The sequence below is a fragment of the Sceloporus undulatus genome, chromosome 1 (genome assembly GCF_019175285.1).
Source record: "Sceloporus undulatus isolate JIND9_A2432 ecotype Alabama chromosome 1, SceUnd_v1.1, whole genome shotgun sequence".
NCBI classification, from domain to species: domain Eukaryota; kingdom Metazoa; phylum Chordata; class Lepidosauria; order Squamata; family Phrynosomatidae; genus Sceloporus; species Sceloporus undulatus.
This window is the reverse complement of record NC_056522.1, coordinates 190,509,374-190,526,396: the sequence shown is the minus strand read 5'-3', so window position 1 is coordinate 190,526,396 and position 17,023 is coordinate 190,509,374. Positions and strand designations below refer to the sequence as shown.

Below are 17,023 nucleotides of genomic sequence, written 5' to 3'. Positions count from 1 at the left end.
CATGGTTCCCTAATACTTAGAATCATTGGCCTGTTACAGACAGGCCAAAATAAAGCTGCTTCGAGTCACTTTGGAGGTATGGTATTTCAATGATGCATGCATCCTAAGAGTCCAAAATCCACACCAAAGCTGCACTCCAGTCCTTAGGACTGGAGCATGGCTTTGGTGTGGGTTTTGGACTCTTAGGACTCATGCATCATTGAAATAGCATACCTCCAAAGTGACTCGAAGCAGCTTTATTTTGGCCTGTCTGTAACAGGCCTATATGAAGCATTAAATTAGTTTTTTGCCCAAGAACACATATATCTTCATGACAAGAAGCTGAAAAAGTGTTCAGAAAAGCGAGTTGAAAATTCACAGACTCTTGTGTGACAGTTCTTTATAACTGAAACATGCTATTCAGGGAAGAGAGGTGATCAAATAATTGGAAGGATTAAATAATGTGCCTATTCCAGGCACTATTTATTAATCTAATACTAGCCTTTCATCACAAGATTCAAAGAGGATTTCAGGTGGTTTCAGCAGTGTTCCTGCATCATATGTACCTTCAGATGAAGCCCTAGCATAAAAATCTCATAAATATTAACACTGAGCCTTATGGTATGCCTTAAGAACTGACAATTTTTGTTTTGCGTTAGCACTGCACAAGCTTTCATGCAGGCCACTTCATCAGATGCATACCTCTGATTAAGTGAGTTACAATCCCCTAAAGCATATGCCAAATAAAATTTAAACTACAACAAGACTCTTATTTGTATCTGTTGCAACAGATAAACATATCTGCCCACTGCTAGAAATTGTAAGAAAATAAGAACTGTAATAAAAGGAATTACCAGTTGGATCTCCTGTCTGCACCATAAATCCTTTGATATTCCGATGAAATATACAACCATTGTAGTAGTTACTAGCAGAGAGAGCCAGAAAATTCTACAGAAAGAAAAAAATGCTAGTGAAGAAATAATATGATAACATGAAATACACCACAAATGCATTCCTGCATTATGTTTGTTTTCATAAATCACAATATAAATGGTCCAGTAAGTTGTGAATGAGCTCAAACTCCTTCTCAGCTCTGTCACACATATACATACCTTTTTCATGCAGCTAAAAGGAGGTATTCAGAAACTTTTGACTCATATTTTAGTTAACTATGGGCCTGAACAGACAGGCCAAAATAAAGCTCCTTCAGGTCACTTAGAAGGTATGCTGTTTAAAAGATGCATACATCCTAAGAGTCCAGAAGCCACTCCAAAGCCATGCTCCAGTCCTAAGAATTGGAGCACAGCTTTGGCTCAGCTTCCAGCTTCTTAAGATGGGTGTGCCAATAAAGACTACTAAGCTATCCAGATTTGTAACCTAAAAGCTACTATTCCAGATATGGTCTACATCATTCACTTATGTATTATACAATTTTCCTTATGTGTCCATCGATTCCTTATCCATGGGTTCCACCATTCACAACTTTTTAAAAAAAAATTAAATAAATAAATTGCAAAAAGCAAACCATGATTTTGCCATTAAGAGACACAGTTTTACTACACCATTGTACTTAATGGATGAGCATCCATGAATTTTGATATCCATGGTGGTGGTGGGGTTTTCCTGAAACCAAACCCCAGCAAATACCAAGGGCCCACTGCATCTGTTCTCTGACCAAAAAGAACCTGCGAAAAGTGGGTTCTTCTTGTGATGCCATTACAATGTCGCGGTGCGCCAATGGCGCACTCGCAACATCATAATGGCACCATGACGTGTGGATGCTATGCGTCTGGCACATCATAATGGCAACGTCAGTACAGGGCGCCACCATTTTGATACCCTCATCACGTGTGAGGGGCGAGGAGCGTCTAGAAGCACTGCCCCAAAGCACCCCTCGCACATGACAAGGGCGTCCTTTTTGGCCGGTCTGGACTGGGCCACTGATATATATAGAATGTTTTTGCAGGGGGACTGGGGGATAGGTGTAATTCACATGAAGCCCATAGGTCATGCCTTTCCCATCATTCAAAAAAGTACAGTAGGACCTCATATCCATAGACTTGCCATCCATTAATTTCAACATCCGCAGATGGCAAGCCCCTGTTGTGCTCAATAATGGCACGTGCATATGGCTGTGTCACCATTAGGGACAGCCCCCATTGTCCCCAGTAGCAGCACATGCTATGTGTACATGCCACCATTGGGGACAACCGGACTTGAGGTCCCGCAGATTTTGATATCCATGGAGGGGGGGCCAGAATGGATCCCGCAGGGATACCAAAGTGCCACTTTACTCATCAATACAAGTTATTTTGACTGGCCTATTGGAATTATAACTTTTCTATTTATTTAAATTCTAAATAGTTTTAAAATGGATCACTAACCAGTTGGTGTGAAATGTTCATGTTTTATCATTACCTGACTATTGTTATTATATTCTGATGTTATTTTGAGACTCTTTGGGTGCTGTGGGAAAGTGACATGTAAATTAGGAGACGTAGTAATCCATTCACAGTAATCCTGCTGCTAATAGTACCTTAATGATGCATACCCAACTAATTTGCAAGTAAAAATTACAAATTAAAATACATGGAAAATAATACTGAATACAGAACTGCAATAAATCAGAATGAGCAAGAGAAAAAGTTACATTTTCCAGTAAATCTTTCTGAGAAGAGAATGGTTTAATGGAAATTAGATTAACAAATACAAAGGGACATGGATAGTAACTCTGGGACCGAACGGACGGGCCAAAAAAGCAAGCTTACACATGTCTTGAGGGGCATGGTGATTAGATGCCCCCAGGATGCACAGAAGAAACACCAAAGCTGCACCTAGGCCGTGAAAACCTGGCCCAAAAAGGAGTGGTTTCTGCTGCGGCCCTGAGGTGTCTTGGCCAGGGGTGGCATGCCGGTTTGTTTTCCCCCCTGTCAATTAAACCCATTAGGAGAAAAACACACTTAATCTAACAGGCTTCCAGCACAATTTACTAAAGCCTCAGGAGAGATGGACAGTCACATTATGTGGCAACAATTCTGTAGTTTCATTACTTACTTCACAAGCCTTAGGTGTCCGTTCACAGAACAGCTCTATCTTAATATCTCCCACATCAGTGTGCAATGTCACAGCCTGGGTAGGGGTGGGACAATAAACAAAATTATTTATTCAAACAATTTAAACAAATAAACGATTTACTCCAAAAGTCAAAAAGCATCCAAATCAACTTAATAGTTATGCAAGATATTTCTAATAGAAGAAATAAAAGTAAAACACACAAAAGTAATCCATCTTAATTGTTTATAGAGAGCAATTAAGGTCTAAATGTTCTGTATTTGGCAGTGAGTTTGTTGGTAGTGGATTTCCAAATTTAGTTGACCCATGCTTCAAATTTCCATCTTAGAATACACGCACATATTAGGAGTCATACAGTACTAAGGAGTGAACAAACTTTTACCTAATCTGACAAATAGGCAGGGAATTACAAAGCCAAGACCCACTCTGCTTAAATAGTAGGGACAACCTCAGATAAAAACAACCTAAGTACAGAAATTAATGTTGATATGGCTTTTAAAAAAAGCCTAGAGCAGCACTGGTTTTGTGAAAAAGTAGAGAGACATGTACTATTTACAACAGGGGTGGACAATTGTGCAGAGGTTGAGGGCCATTTTTCTACCCTGTGCCCACCCAGCAGGCCACATTGGTGGGTTCTGATATGTTGGAAGTGATGCCACATCACTTCCAGCCACTATTGAGGCTGATTTTTGGGTCAACTTTTAACATTTTTGTTTTGCATTCTGGAGTTGTTTGGGAGTGGGGATTTGGAGGGTCAGCAGAAGAAAACCGCTATGGTTTTGGCACATGTTGGAAGGGCATTTTGGGGGGGGAGTGGAATTCCCAGTTTTTAACATTTTAGTATGGGGATGTTGGGAGGGCTTCAGCTGCCACATTTAGGCGTTTAAAGGACCACACGCAGCTGTCAGGCTGCATTTTCCCTATCCCTAATTGAAGAGGTATGTGGTGCTTTGTGAAATACCCTTGGTGAAGAAAGCTTTGTGCAATAAGGAGAGAGGGACAAAACAGCATCTGAAATGCACCCCTCAAGAAGCATCTCTTCCATTTTCAGGGTAGAGATAGTGTCACCTGCCCACCTCACTGTAATGCATATCTGATGAGGAAATACAAACACTAAGCCATAATGTGCACTGAAGCAGAATATTTTTGAATAGACCTGTTTTCAAGAAATTCCATACAAGCAGTTAGGAAGAAGATATTGAAACAATCAGCCTCACCATCTATGCAGACTGGGACCTCCAAGCAGAGCCCTCTGGAAAGTCCCTGCAAAGCACACGGTTACAATCAGTGGAAATGTGGTTTCACATGCTCAAGTCCCCAGAGTACTACAGAGATAGGGATGTGAATGTATGCTTTTCATTCATGCTCAAAATGGAAGACATTGAAGACAACATAGAGGGCATTCCTAAGTAGAAGCTTGGAACACTTATGGGGATGTAAAATGCCTGCTTCTATCATGCTTAAAATGGAGGACACTGTGGAACTCCTTCTGGACAGAAGGAGCTTGAAATGGAGGACGTGTCTTGGAAAAGGAGGATCTCTAGTCACCCTCATAACCACCAAGGAGCAAGCACCGCAAAATGGAGGGCATATACCAAATAAAAAAAGCGCAAAAGACTCATAGGGATGTAAATGCCTGCTTCTCAGTCATGCTCAAAATGGAGGACGTTTTGGAATGCCTCCTGGCCAAGAGGTGTTGAAATGGAGGACAGGTCCTGGAAAAGGAGGACCTCTAGTCACTCTGCCCACAAATAAGGCGACCAGAGGCCCCCCTCCTAACCGCAAAGGAGGGCAACAGGCACCACAAAATAAGAGGGCAGTTGCCACATAAAAATCCTGAAACACTGCTAGGGACGTGAAGGCCTGCTTCTCAGTCATGGCTCAAAATGGAGGACAAGTGTGTGGCTCCTCCGCCCTGGGCAGGAAAAGGAGGGCGCTGGTGGTACTCACCTCGTCCCCGCCATGGGCCTCCCTCCAAGAAGGGGAAGCCCCTTTCCTGCTTTTCTCCGCCCTATCCTCCTTGCCCGCCTTTTGGAAGGCCGCCTCCTTCTCCGCCTCCTCCACCACCATCCTCAGCCCCGAGGAAGGAGAAGAAGGAGAGGCCGAGGCATCCAGCGAGGCCTCGGTGGAGGCCGAAGAGGAGGAGGCCCTTGGAGGTGCTGAGAGGGACATGATGAAGGGCCTCAAGACAGCAGAGCCCGGGGGGGGGGGGAGGAAGGAGGAGAGGCTGCTTTCATGGAGGGCCAGACTTCCAGGACTCTGTCCTCCATTTTTCAACCTCCTCCTGTCCAGAAGGAATGCCAAAACCTCCTCCATTTTGAGCAGGACTGAGAAGCAGGCCTTGACATCCCTAGGAGGGTTTTGAGCTTCTTCTTTTTAATGTGGTACATGTCTTCCATTTTGTGGTGCCTGCTCCTTGGTTGTGAGTAGGGCCTCTGGTCAACCTACTTGTCCTCCTTTTCCAGGGCCTGCCCTCCATTTCAACCTCCTCCTTCTTCTGCCCAGGAGAAATCCCAGCCATGCCCTCCATTTGATTTTACATCCCTATGGAGTGTTTTGAGCTTTTTTTTGGGGGGGGGGTCCCTCCATTTTGTCTTGGAAGCCCTCCCTTCTGAGAATGACCAAGAAGCATGGATTAAATTAGGAGATTTCCACACTACCCTCTTAAGGAGTTTATCACATGGGAGGAAATGAAGAGTTGGAACAGTAATTAACCCATGAAAAAATGGCGCAACTGACATCAAAATGTGATTCAAATGAGATTAACACAAGAACCATTGTCCTGTGAATAATCAGGGAATAACCAGGCAATAAACAGCACAAGGTCATTCAGAGGGAAATCTCAGGAATTATTTGCTCCTGTTTAATGGCACTTTTATCACGTTTCATCTTGACCTTGTGTGAAAACCATTAGCACAATTGTGGGATAATCACAGGTTCATCACCATTTATACTTCCAGTTGTCCCCCGTGTGATAAACTCCTTATTCAGCTTTTACTGTTCTGGCTTCCTCCTGTTGCATTCTGGGGTTTGTAGCTCAGTGAAGCCTAAGAGCTCTCTGGCTGAGAATTCTAGATGCTCCCTCCTTAAACTGCAAATCCCAGAATGCAACAGGAGGCAGCCAGAGCAGTTAAAGTGTAACAGCAAGTCTATAAGAGTGTAGTGTGGTTATCTCCTTATTACATTCATATTGAGTGTTTTCAGCTTTTTCTTTCCTTTTTGTCTTGGATGTCCTCCGTTTTGCGGTGCCTGGTCCCTCCTTTGTGGTTATTTGGATACATCTGGTAAACCTGGGATGAGGAGGATCCATGCTTCTTAGTCATGCTCAAAACAGAGGACATGTTGGAATTCCTCCGGCACAGAAGGGTGGAATGTAGGACATGTCCTGGAAAAGGAGGACGTCTAGTCAACTTGGAAGTAGGAAAGCTGCCTGCAGAGAAAGCAGGGGTCCAACCTAGCTGTTCAGTGTGTGCAGATTCAGAAGTCCATAAAATATCAGTATGCAGAAGGATCTTGTCGCACCTTTCAGACTAACTCAGGTGGTTGGTTTGTTGTTGTTTTAAACATAAGTGGCAATAATAAATGTTGAGGGTAATGAATGTTTTGGAAGCTAAGCAGAGTCAGCCCTGGTAGAAGTCAAAGACATAGCCGTGTTAGTCTGTAGAATCAGAGATGTAGAGAGATCTTGTAGCACTTTTCAGGCTCTCTGAAAGAAAGAAATAGGCAGCATGAGCTTTCCTAGGCTTATGTCTACTTCCTCAGATGCATTTGGATATAATAATAATAATAATAATAATAATAATAATAATAATAATAGATCTTGTAGCACCTTTGAGACTCACTTAAAAAAATAAGATGTTGGCAGCATAAGCTTTCCTAGACTTAAGCCTACTTCCTCAGATACTGTACATCGGGTGGAAGGTGCACATCTGTTGCCAACTTCTTTCTTTCAGTGAGTCTCAAAGGTGATACAAGATCTCTCTCTAGGGTCAGTCCTGGTTAGTACTTGGGTGGGAGACTGCTAACAAATACCAGGTGTGTAGTGTGGCTTCAAGTCGTTTCTGATTTATAGTGAACCTAAGACGACCTCTATCATGGGTTGTTTTTTTGGCAAATTTCTTAAGTATGTGCCTTCCCTTGAGGCTGAGAGAGTATGACTTGCCCAAGGTCACCTGGTGGGATTCATGGCCAAGCAGGGAATTGAACCCTGCTCAAACCAATACCAGAGCCAAAGTTCCTCCTTTGGCAGAGGAAGGAACTGGCAAAACCACCTCTGAGTCTTCTTTCACTAATAAAACCCTATGAAAGTCAGCAGGCGACTTGAAGGCACATACTGTACATAGAACTAGCTGCAAATTGTGGTGAGGTGTGTTTGTGTGTGTGCATTGTGTGCCTTCAAGTTGGTTCTGACTTATGACAACCGTAAGGCGAACCTACCATGGGTTTTTTCTGGCAAGATTTAATAATAATAATAATAATAATAATAATAATAATAATAATAGTATTTATTTATCTCCTGCCCAATCACTGGGAATCCGGGTGGCTTGCAACAGTGGGGAATAATAGAGCAATAACAGCTACATGAAAATAATAAAATTTACAGTTTAAAGTAAATATAATCCAAGATACTAGACATAACATTTGTCTGGAGGAGGTTTACTTTCCCCTGAGCCTGAGAGAGTGTGACTTGCCCAAGGTCACCCAGCAGGTTTCATGGCTTTGCTGGGATACATACATATCCACTGGTGGGCAAACACCAGTGGTGTGGTGGAAGCATGGCTCAAAAGGTCAAGGGTGTTTGTTTTTCTGAATTGGCAGGAAAGATATCACCTACCTCCCACTTTCCTGTTCTGTCTGAATTTAGCTGTAGTCCTCAAATGCTGCATCCACACTACAGAAATAATCCAGATTGACACTACTTTAACTGCTGTGGCTCAATGATATGGAATTGTAGTTTGTTGTGGCATCAGAGCTCTCTGACAGAGAAGGCTAAATCTCACAAAACTATAATTCCCAGAATTCCATAGCACTGAGCCATGGCAGTTAAAGTGGTGTCAACCTGCATTGGATGCAACCAAAGTCGCTAGAAGAAAACTTTATTTTCCAAGCAATAGTATATTTTATGCTACCCCTGTTGTTAATACAAATTTTTTGGTGTTGGTCAGATCTTGAATGGACAGTGAAGATCCATTAGGTTTATAAAAGATCTTCTGTTGGAGCTGAAAAATCATAGAACTGGTTCTTTGATTGGGATCAACATAGTCTTGTGGCACCTTAAAGACCAACACATGCATTACAGCATAAACATTTGTGTTCCCAGTCCACTTCATTAGACGCAGTGATATAGCGTACATGTGTACAAATTTTGGGACTCTCCGTGTGTCTCCTGGTACAGGTACAACTGCAAGAACCTTTGGATTTTATGGATTTGTTTATGCATTTGTTTAAGCATCTGTAATGTATTTGCTGTTCCTTAAGACTCTTTAGAAAAGCAAAGGTAACAGTGGCCTGTTCCAGACTGCCCAAATAAAGCTGCTTCGGGTCTCTTTGGAGGTATGCTGTTTAAATGATGCATGCATCCTAAGAATCCGGAAGCTGCACCAAAGCTGCACTCCAGTGCTTAGGAATGGAGTGTGGCTTTGGCATGACCTCTGGACTCTGCATCATTCAAATAGCATACCTCCAAAGAGACCCAAAGCAGCTTTATTTTGGCAGTCTGTAACAGGCCAGTGTTAGTCAAAACAGCTCCAAAAGAAAACACTAACATCCACATTAGCTTTAAATATTAGGCCAACTCAAAAGTCACCAGAAGCTGTGCAGGCTTTTCAGTACTCTTGAACAGGCTTAGGGAAAAACATGCTTAAACCATGCAGTCACCATCTAGGTACAGTCTTTCCATCTTAAGATCATGTATTCCGAGATCTGTGCATCTGAAGAAGTGGACTGATTAATCATGAAAGTGCATGTTAAATTCAGTCTCAAAGGTGCTACTGGATTTTCCACACACCCTTTTTTTTTTCTTAGGGGGTTATTTTGACTGCCACTGTATATTCTTGGGAAGTATGTATTTGTGTAATGGTGAAATCTTTTTCTGTTGTACTACTTATCATAATATTTCTAATTATATTATTGCCTTCTGGGATTAGAAATCTGCATGCAGCTATCGTGCCTGAAGCAAATTCCACGACACTTCCTGAGTGTCCAGTCCTGGGTCCGTTTGCCTTTGAGAGCCTTCATGGATTTAAAGGTTCTGGTTTCTTCCCTAAATGAATATGCTCTGCTGTCGCTGGCTGAGAGTTGGGACAACGTTGGACTTTTGGTTGAACCAAGCCCTCCACATACTGTCAGCACCCTCTTTTTGACAAACGACCTAACGGAGGAAGTGATGGAGGAAGCACTCCAGAAGAAAGCTGACCTCATTCTTTCTTACCATCCACCTATTTTCCAGCCCCTCAAACGCATAACGTGGAAAACATGGAAAGAGCGTCTTGTTATCCGAGCCCTGGAAAACAGAGTTGGCATTTATTCTCCACATACAGCCTATGATGCTATACCCCATGGAGTCAATAATTGGCTTGCCAAAGGACTTGGTGAGACATTCTTTTTCTGATATTTAGACATGTGAATAATTTCAAGAATTATGGATCGTACAGGGCAGAATTAGCAATAATGAAAACTCTTTACACTTGTAATCTTACTTTTAATGGTGCTGTTTTCTGTTGCTGAAAAGCGACATTTAAACAATGTCTTCCAAATAGATGTCTCTGTCAAGTGAAGAAGGAAGATTTCTGTGTTGGAGGGAGCTGAAAGTAGCAAACAGTCACCCCTCCTTTTTCACGGGGGATCTGTTCTGGATCCCCTTGCAAAAAACAGAGTTTTCCATATATTCAAGCCCCATTGGGTTGAATATAGGCTCAGGCACGCGCCCCATTCTTTCTCCCTCAGTTTGTCCCTCACGCATAAGCAAGGGACGCGAGTCTGAAGACCACAAGAATGGAGGGAGGACTGTATTTCAAACAGTGACCAAATAATGGAATCTAAAAATGTAAGTTCTCAGCAGTCTCTTAACCATGGAAAGATTTGGTGAGTGGACTGTGTTATGCAAGAATTCTTCCTCTTTTGCAGACAGCCCTAACCATGGTGAGTTGTTCTTGCATCACCCTTAACTGTACTTGGTGCTAGCCAGGTATCCTCTACACTTAGATTTTGAGACCAATTCCCAAACATAAATGAAAGCATAGCTGGTTAACACTAACCATAGTTAAAGTTAACCATGTAAACTATGTAAAATGTACATAAATCTCAGCCATGGCTGGGGGCACAGAGGGGGAACTCAAAAAGGAACTTTGGTGAGAATATGTGATCCTGCATTGTTATCTGCATTTGCTGACTGTGGTTAAAGAGAACCTGGAATGTTTTGTCCATCCTAACTCTGCTCTAGCATATCATCACCACCAAGGTACAGTTGGGGCCACACTATAGTTGTTTCAGGAGTAGCTTGAAAACTTTTGTTTTTTCAAGACATTTGATTTGGCTGATGCTGTCCTATTACAGTATATCTGCTGTTTTTCTGAGTTTTTTTTTAACAACGTGGGAATTATTTTATTCTTATATTTGTATACAATTGCAAACATATTAAATATAATTTTAAATATATTCATTATTACACAAATATAATAAATCCTGTATGATGTCAGATTACACATTCTAGAATGTTATAAGACATTTCAGGGAGACAAACTAGGAGAAAGAGGATTTGCCTTCCATTCAATCTGAAGATATAAAGCAGAGGTGGGAGAATTTTGGGAACTCAGATGCTGTTGGACCGCAAATCTCATCATATGTCACCATCCCCCATTCTGGCAGCAACTGATGAGGATGGAATATCCAACAACATCTGGAGGGCCACAGATTCCACAAATCTGTTTTAAATTATATAAAGTTGTAGGGAATCTTGAATTCAAACTCTTAAGCTGAAAACATAACTGAACTATGAATTGGCTGAAGGTGCACATCCTTTTCACTTTTAAATTGCATGGATCCATAAGCTTGCATTCTATTTAATAATAATAATAATAATAATAATAATAATAATAAATACATAATAATAAATAATAATAAATAAATCATTTATTTATGTACAATCCGCCCCGCACACTCAGATCCACCAGGCAGCATCTGTTAAGAGTTCCGGAGGCTAGATTAGTTAATACCACCAGAAGGGCCTTTTCCACCTCGGCCCCCACCCTCTGGAACTCGCTGCCCATTGAGCTCCGTTCAGCAACCTCCCTGGCCCAATTTAAGAAGGGGTTGAAAACGTTTTTTTTCAAGCAGGCTTACCCCTGATTCTTTGCCCTGAGAGCCCTCTCCCCCCCTCTGTTAGTAGCTTGTGATTTGGCACAAGTTCTTTTAGTGTTATTGTACTATTGTTATTGTTTTAATTGTACTGTTTTAAATTTGTATTGGATGCATGTTATTATTGCTGTTAACCGCCCTGATGTTTCGAAGGGCGGTATATAAATAAAGTTTTATTATTATTATTTATTATTATTATTATTTATTTCTAGCCTGCCTTTCCATGAGATCAAGGCAGGTTACAACATCATAGAGCAACAAACAATAAATATCTACAATATAAAACAAAATCAGAGATTAAAACAAGGAATTAAAAACACAAATTAAAAACCTTATAAAAACTAGCCAAAGTGCAGGTGCAAAAGGAGGCACTGATCACCAACTGGATCTGGGTAGTATTATCTTAACAAATTTCCATAAATCTGACACAGTTTCTCTCAATTTCTGGCTTGCTTAATTAAATTTAATGTCTGTAATGGTCAGGTCAGGAGGCACTGAGTCTACAGTGCCAATTGTATTATTGGGAAGTAAAGATCTGCCATGTGTGTTGTAGAAAAATCACGTAACAATTTGCTTTCTTTTTTCTAAGGTTCCTGCACCTCTGTTCCTCTGCAACAAGCTGTGGCATTAGATTACCCCACAGACGGGTCTTACCGGGTTGAGTTTAATGCTTCCTCTTCTGAAAATTTAGAAGCAGTTTTGTCCAGTGTGCGTGCGGTGCCAGGGGTAGCGTTCATCACAACTCTTCCTGTCAGGTATTATGGGAAGTATTCAAAAGCTGTTAGTTCTTGTTGAAAAATTTCAGTTGTTAAAATAATCAAGGTGGTGTAAGGAAGCATCCTTAGTGTTAGGTTGAGTAGGAAAGATGATCGGTAGTAATAACATAGGCATAAAGAGGAGGAAAAAATACTTAATTTGGTAATTGTGATTTACCCCTGACTTTGGCCTTTCCTCGTGTATTCTAGCCCAGCAACTGTCACATTGATTGGCCAGAAAGGGTACGTGTTAGAACCCTTATTGGGATTCACATTTAACCAATCTGATCCAGCAGCTGGAAGTGTGCAAGGTAGACAGATAAGCAAATGACAATCTGGGATAAGAATGTGGTTGCAAAGCACAATATGTTTTTTCTAGATTCTTCTTAGCTGCTTGGATGCATTCCTATGAACCAAACATCCCCTACCACACACTTCTTTATTTCTGTTATTTCTGTTCTTCTTTCTCAAAAAATATGATTACAATGGCTCACAAATATTTAAACGACAACAAACCATCCAATACAATCCAGTTAAAATTAATTAAAATACAAAACTAAGATTAAAATCCTTAAAAGTAGTATTGTGGAAACAATGTACGCTGAATTAAAATCAACTGTAATGCTCTGCTATAGATATTCAGCAGTATAAAAGATGAGCGGGATCATCTGTGCCAGGGATAGGAAATGTGTGGTCCTTCAGATATTGTTAGGTTGCAATTCCCATCAGTACTACCCATGGGCTGTGCTGACTAGGGCTGATGAGATAGATGCATATTCTCCACCCCTCCTGTAGGCCAAAGGCAGTGGAGTACCATACTAGCAACAATCTTTGGGAACACCTCTCAAAGAGAGCACTGGGACTCACATTTAAAAGTTATCCACCCTAAGTGTAATAGATAGAACAGAACAGAAATGCTTTTTTTTTTAAAGCAACCCCTTGTTTTTTCTAAGGGCTGAAGATGAAGAGCAGACACGAGTCAGCTTGAACTGTACCCAGCAGGCATTGGTGCAAGTGATAGCCTTGCTTTCTCAGAACAGCCTTCTTTATCGTAAAACTGAAGTCATATCATTACAGAAGGTAAGCCACAGATTGACATCTTCACAACAAGCTTTGTTTTAGAAAGTGGTCTGACTAAGAGCTGCAAAAAGTAAGAGGCTGAAGACAGTGGTGTAATAAAGGAGAACATATCTCAGGACCAGGAAGGTGGAATGAGTGATCCAAACAGGAAAATATGTGCTGTAATTATTTCCCATTGAAATTAGTGACTCTTGCTGATAAGTAAATATATAAGGGATTGGCACCCTGATTGAATAGTTCTTAGCACTTTGGGTACATGGATTGTAAAGTACAGAGGGAGAGAGATAACAATAGTTTGAAACTGAGAGCTGAACCTCCTGCATTTGTTGAAGTAAATGAGATATTAGTGTAAGTACTTCCAAATGATATCTTTAAAACTGTTTCTTCTTAGCCCTTGCTTGAAGATACAGGAATGGGACGCTTATGCATGCTGAAGGAGCCAGTCTCAATATCTGTCTTGATTGAGCGACTGAAAAGCCATTTGAGATTGTCTCATGTTCGTCTGGCTCTTGGAACAGGAAAATCATTGGGTATAGTATTGTATTTTCCATGGTGTGGGATAGAGATATTAGGTATGGACTTACACAATATCTTAAAAGCAGTTCTTAGGTCCAAGAGAGCTATCTAATTATGATTTACTGTAATATCTTTTATAGCAATGTTACTAGAGAATTCAGTTGTGAGCATATATTTTTCCTCTATAGTTCTAAGATGTAATTTCTATTGAATTCAGTATTATTCATTCCTTAGTTTAGGACTAGAGTTGAAAACCAGCATGAAATTGTTTGATCTGCCCTAGAGTGAAATGGATTAAAGTAGCTGAGACTGGCTGAAATGACAGGACTGGCTTTAAAATGGTTTCAGTCAGTAGCCAAACTCTTGCTTGAATATATTTAACATTTAAAAGGAGGAGTAAATCCAAACAAATGGATTCTGATTATAACAGGATTTTTTTGTTAAGCAAAAACCTCACTCCACCTCCCAGTTAGAGTTTCTTCTCATAATGGCAAATATATCTTAGTGGATTATAGCCTAGGTTCACAAATACTTGTGACTTGAAGGCACATATACACAAACACATACATAGACTCTAATTGATAACCCATCTTGCCACCATCTCATTGGCTGTCACTTGATCCTCAAACACTGATCAGTTCGCCTCCAGAGAGAGGTGCTCCACCTGAATCAAATGCTTGGGATTGAAATGAGGTGAAAGTGTGTAGCACAGTGTTCGCTTTGTGAGGCTTGCACAGTGTGTGTGAATGCTTTCACTTCTCTTCTTTTTATAAGCCTGGCAAGTGCCCCCATTCACTCTGCAGTGTGTGTAAATGCTCTTGTTTTCCCTTTCTAATATTACTCCTCATTTTAGTAAACTTTGCACTCAGAAACAAGTACATGCAGCACACCTAGTATAAAGAATGTATTGAGTTGGGTACTGAATTTATTTAAATAAACCAGTTCTAATTTGAACTGTGTTAATACATTATAAAATGTTCAAATATGAATATACATAAATGTGCACATAAAAATATGCACCGTAAACAAAATATTTTTATTCATATACTACACTGAGCGGGGGAGCGTGACATCTTCATGTAGATGTAAAGGGGGGCTTCAGGGGGGAGTTTGAGAACCATTGAATTATAGCATTTAACTCTGCTGGTTACTGTTTTGTAGAGTCCCAGGTGAAGGTGGTTGCTCTGTGTGCTGGTTCAGGAAATAGTGTTCTGCGAGGTACAGAAAGTGATCTCTATCTCACAGGTAAGAATTGTTCAATAGTATAAAAAAACACTGATATAAAAGTGAACTACTTAGGGAGCTAGAGATGTTTAGCCTGGAGAAAAGAAGATTACTTCCTGACAATAATGGCTGTCCGACAGTGGAACACGCTCCCTCGGAGTGTAGTGGAGTCTCCTTCCTTAGAGGTCTTTAAGCAGAGGCTGGATAGCCATCTGTTGGGGATGCTTTGATTTGGATTTCCTGCATGGCAGGGGGTTGGACTGGATGGCCCTTGTGGTCTCTTCCAACTCTACGATTCTATGATTCTATGACCTATAGAAGGATGTCAGGCTGAGTGAACCCTGAGCCCCTGGCTGGGATTGAACTCACAATCTTGTGATTTGTGAGAGAGTGGCTGCAATACAAACATTTAACCACTCCACCACCAGGGCTCTTACTAAACATCCCAACCCCCCCCACCCCACCCCCACAATAATCTAGCCATAAAGGTTCCCACTGACTGTTCTCAAGATCAATTACTGTTCTTTACTTGAATGTACTATGCACAGTCCCTCTAATAACAGACTTCCTCTTGCTTGCCTCGATAGGAGAGATGTCCCACCATGATGTATTAGATGCTGTTTCCAAAGGAATAACTGTGATTTTGTGTGAGCACAGTAACACCGAACGAGGCTTTCTGTTGGAGTTGCAACAAACGCTAGCTGTGCACCTTGAGGACAAGATCCATATCATAGTTTCTGAGAGAGACAGAGACCCCCTTCAAGTGGCATAGAAGAAAACAAGGTCACAATGCGCAGTCTGGAACTTCTGTGCATATTCCTCTGGATTTTAAAATAAGAACACACACAATGGCAAGGAGGAGAGGTTAGAGGGATATGACGTGTTGACTATCAACCTGTCTGGAAATGAATAAATGGCCAGTTGACAAATCTTTTTGCAAAACTTGACTTTCTTTATCACAGCTTAGAAAGCTGTGCTGGAATGTTTGAGAGGGTTTTTGTTATATGGCAGCATATTGAAATTTATATCAGATTTATGTTTTTAAACATACATCATGTGGTTTTATCTGAATATTGACCTGCCAGGCCTTCGAAGAATGGAAGATGGGTGGACAGAGAGAACCACAAACACAATACCCTCTGGAGGATGGGTGGGATAAAATACTAACATCACCCTCTTGTGTGCCTGGCTGCCATTAATACTTAATGATAATGAAGAAGTGAATGGGAGACACACTGCCCCAATATGTTGATACCACAAAAGTCAGCTTGAGACTCAGTCCTAGATAAGACATTGGTTGGAATGCATGTATTGATGGATTCCAGAGTGCAGGGGCATTTGCTGTCAAAGGGAAGTCAGATCTTGAAAAAACACTCAAAATACCAAAAATTCTTGAGCTGGGGCAGGAGTGGAATCTGCATTGCTAAAGGAAGAACCAGACATTAATATTATCTTTTTTTTCTCCCACATTTTCTGTAGGAAATGTCAGTGACTTAATGTACCACCTGCTCTAGGCAAAGAAAAGAGTAGATTCTTAATGTCATGCTGGGGGAATGCTTGATGAAAAATACTCAACATGGAAACTATCAAGCAAGAATCCTGTTAACACACCATGCCAACACAGGTGGCAGGAGGAAAAAAGCAGCTGAGAAACAGCTTGGAGGAAGATTTGTCTGTCTACCCTTGCCACTGCTAGATGACCCTGGAAAAAGTGCAACTGTTAGCATAGTACACCAACAGGATTCCAGTCTCAGGCCATAATATGGAGATGTTTAGATGAGAACCTGAGAATATCAAGTGATGTTGGCAGGGACTAGAAACAAAGTCAGAGATAAGGTTGAGTGGTAAGATGTATGTTGGATAGAAGATTTGCCAAATCTAAATACTGTCCTTATTCTACTAGCCTGCAATAGCAAAAAGGTAATGTACACTACTGCTTACTATGTGTAGACTCCCCAATCATGATAAGGATATGAGTGCAGAGGATGGTGAACACCTCTTTGAGAAAAAAGATGGATGATCTTTATGATTACTAACTTTAA

The 17,023-nt window shown here is 41.0% G+C and overlaps 2 protein-coding genes across 3 annotated transcripts in view; one reads left to right on the top strand and one right to left on the bottom strand.

The window, feature by feature from the left end:
• PPIL3 (peptidylprolyl isomerase like 3) overlaps positions 1-5,103 on the bottom strand; it is an 11,310-nt gene extending 6,207 nt beyond the window's left edge. The window contains exons 1-4 of one of the 2 annotated variants that reach the window (XR_006101142.1): positions 5,002-5,103; positions 4,269-4,314; positions 3,034-3,108; positions 834-927 (exon numbers count right to left, since the gene is read on the bottom strand). Coding sequence is in view for 1 of the 2 variants with exons in the window: in XM_042444126.1 (XP_042300060.1) it covers positions 834-927; positions 3,034-3,108; positions 4,269-4,271 (172 nt within the window). In the remaining variant the exon portion in view is untranslated. The remainder of the gene's footprint in view (positions 1-833; positions 928-3,033; positions 3,109-4,268; positions 4,315-5,001) is intronic. The other variant, XM_042444126.1, reaches the window with a different exon arrangement.
• An 84-nt stretch (positions 5,104-5,187) lies between these two features.
• NIF3L1 (NGG1 interacting factor 3 like 1) lies at positions 5,188-15,910 on the top strand. The gene is made up of 7 exons (XM_042444120.1): positions 5,188-5,207; positions 9,192-9,641; positions 11,996-12,161; positions 13,115-13,241; positions 13,633-13,771; positions 14,919-15,002; positions 15,569-15,910. Exons 2-7 carry the CDS (start codon positions 9,206-9,208, stop codon positions 15,751-15,753), a joined length of 1,137 nt encoding a protein of 378 aa, XP_042300054.1. The 5' UTR covers positions 5,188-5,207; positions 9,192-9,205; the 3' UTR covers positions 15,754-15,910.
• The last annotated feature ends 1,113 nt before the right edge of the window (positions 15,911-17,023 follow it).